This window comes from Protobothrops mucrosquamatus, unplaced genomic scaffold, assembly GCF_001527695.2.
Source record: "Protobothrops mucrosquamatus isolate PMUCROS unplaced genomic scaffold, P.Mucros_1.0 scaffold114, whole genome shotgun sequence".
NCBI lineage: Eukaryota > Metazoa > Chordata > Lepidosauria > Squamata > Viperidae > Protobothrops > Protobothrops mucrosquamatus.
Genome location: NW_015386486.1, coordinates 120,334 through 131,394, shown reverse-complemented (window position 1 = coordinate 131,394; position 11,061 = coordinate 120,334). Strand labels below are relative to the sequence as shown.

General features: G+C 37.2%; 1 protein-coding gene across 1 annotated transcript in view; it reads left to right on the top strand.

Annotated features, from left to right (window-relative positions):
- Positions 1-133: 133 nt before the first annotated feature.
- ORC3 (origin recognition complex subunit 3) overlaps positions 134-11,061 on the top strand; it is a gene marked incomplete in the record, with an annotated part of 40,949 nt that continues 30,021 nt past the window's right edge. Inside the window, 4 exon segments of the mRNA XM_015812849.1 lie at positions 134-323; positions 4,865-4,916; positions 5,302-5,399; positions 6,979-7,123. Of these exon segments, the coding sequence (XP_015668335.1) occupies positions 300-323; positions 4,865-4,916; positions 5,302-5,399; positions 6,979-7,123 (319 nt within the window).

The window sequence follows — 11,061 nt, the reverse complement described above, 5'->3', positions numbered from 1 at the left end:
CATGGGGCTAGAGCAGGGGGTAGGCAACCTTGGCTCTTTTATGACTCATGGACTTCAACTCCCAGAATTCCTGAGCCAGCTATGCTGGGAGTTGAAGTCCACGAGTCATAAAAGAGCCAAGGTTGCCTACCCCTGGGCTAGACCATAGCATTCGCAGGGCGGGAAAGAAACGGCTGCACGCTCCTAATTCCGGAAGTGCGCGTGTGAACGTGAATAGGGGGGGAAAGGTGTCCTTCCGGAAGTCCGTTCACGAATGTTGGAGGTCCAGCTTGGCGCCGAAGGAGGCTTCAGCCTTCGCCATGAGCACGTGCTCGGTTTCCAAGGTGAGTCGGAAGGAGAGGGAGTGGATTCAGTCTCCTCCCTCGAGGAATCGAACGGACGCCTCGCTTTTGGGTCTGCGTGAGGGAGTCAGTTGGCGATCCTGGTGGTCGCTTAACAATGTCCCTCCCTCTTCGGGCATGCGCATATGGGTTCGCTGAAGCTGTAGTTTGGTGGCTTTCCAGCTGAGTGTGTGTTGTGTTGCGCGGCGGCGACATCTCGCCTCTTTCTTTCTTTCTTTCTGTCTTTCTTTCTGTCTGTCTGTCTGTCTGTCTGTCTGTCTGTCTGTCTGTCTTCCTTCCTTTCTTTCTTTCTATCTTCCTTCCTTCCTTCCTTCCTTCCTTCCTTCCTTCCTTCCTTCCTTCCTTTCTTTCTTTCTTTCTTTTTGGGAAGATGGAAAACTGGCAGAAAAGGTTGTTGGCCCGAAAGGAAGACACTAAGTGGAGAAAAAGCAAAGCCAGGAGTCTGGAAAAAAAATGTGATTGTGGTTATTGTCCTTTTCGCCCGGTCAAGTCCCTCAGTCTGCATTGTTCACAACTCTCCTGTCGTCCCATTGCTGTTCCATGCTGTTTAGGAGGCAGCATAGTAGAAAGGAGGCGTCTTTTTCCCCCCCCGGATGGAATAGCCCTGTTAAAGAAGTTTTCCCTCATTTGGGGTGAGGGGGTGAGGTGAGGAAAGGAGATGTTCATGCCAGAAAATATGCACTTTCCTGGCTGATCATGGTAATGGCAGAAAGTGAAGAGGAACTAAAGAGCCTCTTGATGCAGGTGAAGAAGGAGAGTGCAAAAGTTGGCTTGAAACTCAACATTAAGAAAACCAAGATCATGGCATCCGGCCCTCTCAATTCCTGGCAAATAGATGGGGAAGAAATGAAGGTAGTGACAGATTTTATTTTCCTGGGCTCCAAGATCACCTCCGATGGGGACTGCAGCCAAGAAATTAAAAGACGCTTGCTCCTGGGGAGGAAAGGTATGGCAAATCTAGACAGCATACTAAAAAGCAGAGACATCACCCTGCCAACAAAGGGCGTATAGTCAAGGCCATGGTTTTCCCAGTTGCAATGTATGGATGAGAAAGTTGGACCATAAGAAAGGCTGAGCGACAAAGAATTGAGGCCTTTGAACTATGGTGCTGGAGAAGACTCCTGCGAGTCCCTTGGACTGCAAGGTGTTCAAACCGGTCAGTCCTAGAAGAGATCAACCCCGACTGCTCTTTAGAAGGCCAGATCCTGAAGTTGAAACTCAAGTACTTTGGCCACCTAATGAGAAGGAAGGACTCACTGGAGAAGAGCCTNGTCGGACACGACTTCGCAATTAACAACAACAAAGACATCTGGTTAATATATTGATGGGATATATGCAGGAAATCCCAAAGTGGTAGGCTACACTGGGAAGTGAAGAAAGCAAACCATTTAACTATTTCTGCCAGGAAAGCCACACAGGCATCTCCATAAGTAATTAGTTTGCCTTTTATTTTCCCTAGTATTTGTAGAAAGAAGCTATAGTGTAACCCCTCTTAGTGCTTTCTTGCTAGACAGTACACAGTATCTCTAGAAAAGAGATCGCCAAAGGTTTGTGGCTGGTGGTTTGGCTAAGATTTGGGGAACATGGGCTCTTTGAAAACTCACAAAACGAGTGCTACACAAGTCATAACAATTGCAAAGACTGATCCACAAGGATGCTGCTTGCCACCAACTGTAGCTTTCCCCTTCCTGCAAAATTGCTGCTTTTCCGTTGTTCTTTTTCTGGGAAGCTGGGCATATTTCCAAACTAAACATTAGATTACAACTATTCATTGCTCTTATTTTCTAATAAAACTTTCAGGATCCAGAGGAAAGAGTAGAAGCAAAAATAACGGTAGTGCTTTTTTTGTGTCTTTTGTTTTTGTTTTTGTTCATTTTCCTTGAGCAAATAACCTATTTGGCCCCATGAAGTGCAGGTAAACTGACAATCTTGAGTCAACAGTTGGGAGCAAAGACTGGTGGATCTAGAGAGCTATCCCTGCTTACTAAACATGGGAAATGGCTGATTAGTTGCATATGGAGGAAAGCAGGAATTTATATTCCTCTCTTAAATATTATTCTGACTCTTTCTTAGCATCTCTTCTAGAGATCTCCCAGTGTCTTCCCAAACCCAATATATAGCCTTTGGTCTAAATCCAGTATGGGTTGGTCCATTTATTCAGTGACTTTTTAAAGTTATAATGCCACTGAAAAAATGGACATAAGACCAAACCTCAAAGTTCTGATCATCAAAGCACCTCACAGTCATCAGATCACATTTATGATCATCTGTTCCCCCCCCCCCATGCCACCAGCTGACTTTCGCTTTGCATGCCTCCCCTCTGCAGAACTTATCAACACCATCTGGTCTCAAGCCCTAAGGAGTGAAGGCTCTGTTGGCCCTCCTCCTCCAGCTGCCTTATCACAGAGGAAATATCCAATTGCTGCCAAGCATTTTGGACATGCACCATGGGCGGGGTGGAGATGGGGTGGGTGTATCTCCAAAAGGCCACTGCCTGGCAGGATTGCCCTGGCCAGCAGTGGCACATAGCTTGGAAAACTCATGGCCCTGGCTCCTGTTCTTCCTTTCCCAGCACCCACCTTTGTTCCCTGCAGTGCTCACCCCACCTATAGCTCTCACCCACCAGCTTATTTGCCTGTGTCTCCCATCTCTTCCCATGTCATGGTCACATTAGCTTCTCACTTAATGACTGCATCAATTAGCAATGGAAATCCCAATCCTAATTGCCATTATAACTTGAGGACTATCTGCATAACTTGTCATAAGACTGTTTTAGTTGATTGCTCAAACGATTTCAGTTGTAGTGTGTTAAAACCACCTAATTCAGGGGTCTTCAAACTTGGTCCTTTTATGACTTGTGGACTTCAACGCCCAGAATTCCTCAGCCAGGCACGCTGGCTGAGGAATTCTGGGAGTTGAAGTCCACAAGTCATAAAAGGACCAAGTTTGAAGACCCCTGACCTAATTCTTCTCCATAATTGTAATCTGAGTCTTTGTTGCCCAATCAGTTCCCAAAGCTGTGTCTGTGATCCTACCACTAATCCAAAATATTATGAATGTGATCCAATCACAAGACTGACTCTGATTAGGATGACAACAATAATAGTATTCTAAGGTTAGCTCCAGTCTGAAGACAGATCAAATTGATCTTGAAATCCTTCTCCCCTCTCCATCATTGTAATTTGCACAAGCTGAAAATAATTTATTCCTCCCAGTTTTTAATAAGGTTGTTGCAGTATTGCAAGTCTCAGCACACGGGTGCTTCAGTGCAACACAATTAAATTTTTGTTTGATAACAAAGGAGAGTTAGATCTGTTTATTCAGTTTTGGGTAAATGACTGTCTTGATTTATTCCGATTTCCTGTATAATTGGGGGTTTGTACAGGCATGAAGTACAATTCTAGATAAGCTTTTGGGCTGAGCCAGCAAAGCCTTCATGTGTTACGATGACTCATGTTTAAACCATACTGTGATAATAGATAATTGATATACTTCTTGAATACTAAAAATTCAGCATTATGTAGGAAAAGCTCACTTTTTGGCTATTGCATATTTTGTTTGATATATACAATATTTTCATGTTATGGGCAGCTTTTAAAACAGCATTCTCTTCATACTTTCTCTGAAAGTGAATCTATATCAGTCATTTCTTGTGAATAAATCAATATAAATAAATCAATATAATTAAATATATATAAGAATAAACACAATATTTATCAAATGACCCTGTCATATTTAAAGGTTTTGTACATAAAATCTTTAGAAATTTTAAAAAAAACAGTAAATAAGAACAAACTTTTATTTTGTTTGGCGGTATACATTTTTGAAAATTTTGCTTATTGTTTTGAAACTATGAACATTGTGACATTATGTTGTGTAAAATATAATTTTATGCATTTGAATTTTTTTCATGATAGAAAATATTTATTTTGAAATTCATATTTTGAAGTAAAATATATTGAAAAGTATTTTTCCTACCATGAAGAAAACATTCTAAAAATTCCTTTATGAAACAGTGGCAATTGCAGATATTCAATTTCTTGTAAAAATGAAGGTAGCATATTTGTTAGTCCACTTAATAAATCCTTTGTTCATCTTAGAATAAAACTCTTCTTAGAATAAAACTCTGATTGTTCTTTGTTGAGACATTAGGGAATATATACACAATAAAACATAATTATCTTCCTTTGATGCCAGCCCCATGGAATTCACATACTTGTTTTTAACGTGGGTTGATTCGGCACACAAACACATATGGTTTCTTCTGTACTATTTGGAGTAGCTCATTCACGTCTATTTAGTTTACTGAAAATTGCATAGATAAAAATAATTTTATATAAATAAAAGATAGTGTTTCTAGTTTTTCCAGTTGCAAAAAGGGTGAAGTTTGGAGGAGCAAATGTTAATGAAGGAAATATAAAATTAAATAAGTGCATCACTTATAATAGGTCATTTCTGTCAGTGTAGAATTAGGACAAAATGTTTAATGGAATCAATATTTCTTTCTCTCTCTCTGTCTTTAGGGCTGCTTTGTATTCAAGCCAAATTCTAACAAGAGAAAAAGGTCTTCAGCAGGTTAGTGTGCAATAGATACTGTAAATTTCCTGCAGCAAAATGAAAATTACATGACTAATATTTTGTATGTAATAAAATGAAAGTTATCACTTTGACAAGGCAATGAAACACAAATTAGAAAAAAAAAGGGAAGGATAGTTTGTATATATAAATACAAATGAGGCTACATATATGTTAATTTCAGACATTTGTTTTATTTCATCTTGAGCTTTTTTTCTAGCTGCAAGTTTGAGTTTGTGTTTAACTTCTACTCTCAGATGAAAAGAAATAAATCCCAATATTTTTTTTAGTGCTCTCTTAAAGGTTTTCAAGGATTTTTTGGGAAAAGCTCTTAATTTACGAATACTGAGAGTGAACACCATCTTCTTCTGTCTTGTTTTTCTAGCTGACTATTTCAATAAGGGAAACAATGATTTGGATAATAGTGAGTTACGACTTGATACTTGTCTGTTGTTATGGAAACAAATTAAATCTGAAACAGAGGTGAGTATTGCTTTTAAAGTTAACTGGGAAATGGATTTCATGTCTGTTCAAGAAGTCTCCAGAGAGCCTTCCAAATAAACAAATAGTATCAGCTATTTTAAAGTGCCGATCACACTAAATGAAGTAACAACAATTTTGTTTTCTTTTATTTTTTTGAGCAGAATGATAACTTCATACAGGTAACACAAGCAAGTGTAGAATTCAACATGCAAGCAGCAGGGAGCAGTGTGAATGTTTACAGGAGAGAAGCATTTACAAACAGTTGTGAATCTGAACCCTTGAGATCACACTGAAATTTTGCTTGTACATGGAAATATTTCTCACTGTAAATAGTTCTGTTATACATACTGGCAACTGGCTGTTTGCTGTTAGCACTGTGATACCTACGAAGGGAGACAGCACTCCTCACTGCTCACACAGGAATTCTGTATTTATATGAACCGAGTTCTCTCTCTCTCGACTTCTTTCAGTCAATAATGCATGCTGCTATAAAGCATGGATATTTTTCTACAGTTACAGGTTGAATCCAAACACTTTGAATGAAAATAACTAGGGTGCTTTTCTGCTAGAAAATGGGGGGTGGGGGATGCACTGCTTTAGCTTCCCTTTCCTTTTGCGTCCCCCAGCAGATCCTCCCAGTTCTGAAGGCTTTTTCAACCTCTTGAGCAACACGAGAGGATAATTAGGGTTGCAGGAGAAAGTGTGAGTTATAAATAGTGATTACTCTGTTCTCTCTCCTTTATCACTTCTGAAACCTGAGGATTCTAAATGTGGATTCAAATGAATTCTTAAGAACGAGTTTATGCAACAATGCAGTTAGTTAGAATAAGGTTCCTTAGACAAATATCTATTTTTTTCCCTGATGGAGGATGAGTCTTCTCACTGCAGTCAGTGTATTCATACAGAGGGAAATATTATTAATCTGGAAACAGTTTAGTAACATCTGTACATGTGGCATAAATTATTTGAGAGTAAATCTAGCGGCATCAACAAATATAATTTCTTACTGTGGTGTTATGTACTTCTGCATGAAGTGTTTCTGCATAAACACTATGCAGGAATGCATATATGCCTATGTAGAAATTTCTACATACATATAAATATAGAGAGATGGACTAATAAGTTACTAGATTTTGTCAATATGGGAAAAATAGTCGTAGCATTTCATAAGTTCCTTCGCAGACTATAATATATAATTTGACTATAATTGTGGATGCTTTGTCCATCTAGCAAAAAAAAAACCCGGCAATAAAAACAAGTTTATTAAAAGTGCTATGAGCAGCACAAGATGTACAAGATGAAGTCCACGAGTCATAAAAGCCAAGGTTGCCTACCCCTGAGCTAGAGATATAGAGACATAATGGAATGCATTTTATGGCCTTAGCTTCAGATGCAAAAGTAGAATCTGTCTTGTTCTCTATAAAATAAATGTTAGGCAAACCTAATGCATCATATATTTTATACATTATATGTTTTAAGTTTGTAATAATTTCACTTATCTTTTGTAGCTGTCTAAAAACAGTTACAAATCTTCTGGGATCTAGTTAAAAAGCCTGAGGCTCTTTTTTTTTTTTTACAGCAACTACAAGAGGACTTGAATAAGAACCTATTCGATAACCTCATAAAATTTCTGAGACAATCTCATTTAGATTTCAAAGAAAAGAAAGCAGAATGGATTTGTCGGATGAAGTCCAGCGAAATTCCTACTGCAGCTATTGTTCTAGGTAGTGCTTTTTCTGGTATTTTGATTTAATTAATAAAAACAGTTACTTTTAACATATTCTTAAAAAATGGAACTTTAAGACAGCCATTGTATCACAAATCATGCAATTAACAATAAGTGATTGTTAATTAGTATATCATTTATGAATGGCAATAGGTTACCATTATGAATGGCAACTATATGCTTTGTTTGGTTTTGTTAGAGCACAGGTTTGAACCTCTATCATTGGCTTATTTTTTTCCAAAAAGAGTAATGCACATGCAATTTCTGATCCTAGCTAATTAGTTAAACTACAGTAGTGGCCAAAATTGTGGAAAACGTTTGGGAAAAGTTTACAGTAGAAATGCCACCTTTGGTTAAGTTTCCACCAATTTTTCTTCTAATTTCTTTATAACTGTAGTCTCGTTCACTTAATAATACTATTTTACATCGCTTTCTGGGCAACCAGTCAACTCTTTGCACCATTACTTTAATTTTATTACGTTTTACAAGCTCACTAAATGAAAGAAAAAAAAACCCAACCAACTTGATAGTGATTACATAACACACTGACAAATGTCCTCCTCTCAGCTTCAATACATGACATCAATAACTGAATCCTACTGTGATCTGATTGGCTCATTGCCAAAACAAGATGACACCTGATTGGCTCTCTAAACACTCATGCTCGTTGGCTACAATCAGATGAAGGAAAGCTACCTGATATCAACCTAAGCAAGTTGTGCTTCCTTTTTCTGATTATTACTATGTTGCATTACATTCTTGATTAAATTATCTTTCCATTGATATATAATTTTATGGTACTACTCCCCCCCAAAAAGTGGTATTATTAGCCATCAAACCTCAAAAATACACTTTTCCCTAAAGGTTTCCACAATTTTGGCCACTACTGTACATATTTGCCCCAGCGATGTAGAATGTTATGTCATCAAACTTAGTAGCAAAACCATACATTTTCTGACTGTAACTGTGATATTGAAGAGTTTCTCTTTGTGTCTGACTTCCAAGCTATTCTAGTTGGAGAAAGAATGCCTGGGAAAATGTAAACTATGTAAAGATAAGATTCTGAGCTTCTCATTTACAGTGATGCTAAAATGTTTATGAATTCTTTTTAATAGTTCTGCATACATGTGACCGATAGATAACATGATCTATTTTCCACACAAGTCCTAAAACTAAACAAGGATTCAATTAAACAAATAAGTCAAAAACACGATCCTTGTTCATTTACTTCATTGAGAAAAAAGTTCCAAAGCTACATGTTTGTGTGAGGCAAAAATATGTCAGCCTTTACTTTAGGTAACTGGCCTGTCCTCCTTGGACAGCAATAAACTGCAAACAAATGTTTCCAATAACTGATCCGTCCTGCAAGTTGGCTTGGAAGATTTTGAGTCCATTCCTAGTTACAGAACAGCTTCAATTCAGGAATGTTGTTGATGAGTTTCCTCCAAATCCTATGGGATTCACAGAAAAGAATTTTTCTCCATTAAGGATTGGACACGAAACATTATTCTTCAGAACCCATTGAGAATGAAGTCCCTGCCTGACTGTGCTCAGTATTCTCTCTACTGTTAAACATGTGTTTCCTAAATGTCTAATTACCACCCATATTTTAGCTTAACTTCTCAATGATGTTCTTACCCTGTGTGGCTTCCTAAAGGTAATAGGATGGTTAACTTCATCTTAAATCCTTAAGGAAAGTGTTTAAATTATACAGTATAATATGCTTTATATTTCCATATAACTCCTGTGTACAGCACCCCAGTGATTTTAAATCAGCTTTGGCATGGCCAATTTCAAATACAATAATATTTTATCCCCTTTCTCCAATCTTTGCAAATTGTAAATTGTTAATGCATTCTTAGCTAATAGTTGTTTGTTGACAAGTGATTTTATATGTGTTCCCTGTGGTTCCAGATTCTGTTATTTCTGTTTTATGTGTACATAGCACATTTTTTTTATTTCTAGGATAGTCCACTTGTCTTTTCTTAGGTCAGCAGCCTTTGATGTTTCAGATCATCCCACAATTCTTGTTTTAGTTTATTTTTACTTAGTTTTTCAAAACACAGGACGCCTGCAGTGTCACAATCTGCTATGTTCCAAGTTTTAAATGCAGTGTAATATGTAATAAAGGTAGCTAAAATGTAAGTTCAAATAGCTCTTATGTGACTTTAATAATTATTAACTCCCCTCCATCTCCAACTTTTCCATTCCAACCACTGTCTCATGTTTTTTGGTACAATCTGTTTTTCTCCTGAGAGAAAAAAAGAAAAGATGAATGATAATGCCACATACAATTTTAAAAGTTATGGAAATACATTCTTCGTATACAGCATTATAAAATAATCAATTTTGGCTGCTTCCTGATAATTTTTTAAATATATTTCTGTATTTCTTCCTGATATCACAAAAATGAAAGTTAAGTGAAGAAGTTCAATATTTCTTCTTTTTGAAGTCAAGCGTTATGCTTTTCTTTTTGTCGTTTACGTTCTGCTATTTCTTCTATATTATAGTAAGACTCAAATGTCTGCATTGAGTTCTGTCATTGCTTATTATGTGGAAAAATATTAATAGTCATTGATACATTTTTGTTTGATTGATTACAGCATATGCTTTATACTTTGTCTTCTGACATGCTTGCATTTTTTTCCTTTATGTTTTTAAAGAAATGAAAAAAAAATTAACTTGTATAAAAGAGATGAAATACAGCATAAATTTATAATTATTTCTGGAAATTGCAGTACTTGTACAAATGATTGCAATAATCTAAAAATATTTTACTTATCTAATTTTGTGACCAGTGGTGTCATTTGCAGTGATAGTGAATACATTTTGACTTTCAGGCCAAACCTGCTGATCTCAGGCATATAAAGAACATAAATTGACTCTAAAATTCTTGCACAGTGAGATATACAGTACCGTATTTTTCCGTGTATAAGACGCTATTTTTTTCCTGCAAATACCCTGTTCAAAAATCAGGTGTGTCTTATACAAGTGCACCGTCTTATACACGGAAAAATAATGGTAACCTCCGCAGCCCAGGGCATGCCTGTGTGAGTTGCCATGCCGCCTGGTGCAGGTATCAAGCCCCTGTGGGCTTGCCACTAACGAGAGAGGGGAGGGGGCAAGATCATCGGCTGGCCGAATGTCCGGATTTTCTGGCTCAGCTGTTCGGCGCTCCGCCAAACAGCTGATTGGCACAGAGAAATTCGCATGCCAGAGCGTCTTATACAAGGGTGCGTCTTATACACGGAAAAATACAGTATATCAATAAAATTAAATGAACACATGTAATGAACACAATGTAATTTATGTTTTAATCAGCCTAGTGTGAACATAAGGTAATTAGATTCACCGTTCTGCTTTTCTTTAGCTTTTTTGTTGCAAATGTAAGATAGTAGTATGATCACATTTAAGTTGATTTTCCTCAAAGAGCCCTTCCTTTAAATATTCTGGATATGAGGGGGGGGAAAGTCATAGGAGGGAAAAATTAGTTAATAAGGGTATGTAGAATTGCATAATACCTAGTGCCTAAAAATTATCTCCTACCTGCTCTAGCTGGACAAGCCTAATTTCCATAAAATGCAGTTCTTTTTAAATTAGAATTGATTTACTGTATATATTTTTACTTTCTTATGTGTCAGATTACATTAACATTTACAACGATTCGTCTGCATGTCTCTGAAATTTCTATGAAAGTTGACCTCTGCTGATTATAATTTATTAGAGACAGCATTTTATGGGACCTTTTGTTGTCAAATGGAAATTGCAATTGTGACTTTAATAAAAAAAAATTCCTTACGAAATTCATCTTTGTGCGAAAGGCCTAGTTCTCCTGTTGCCAGTTCAGAGTATAGTAACATTCCTTTGCCCAATGCCTTTGCCCCTGAATCTTAATTTTAGCATTTTTCAAAAATGTTAGTAGAGCCTAAGCATCTT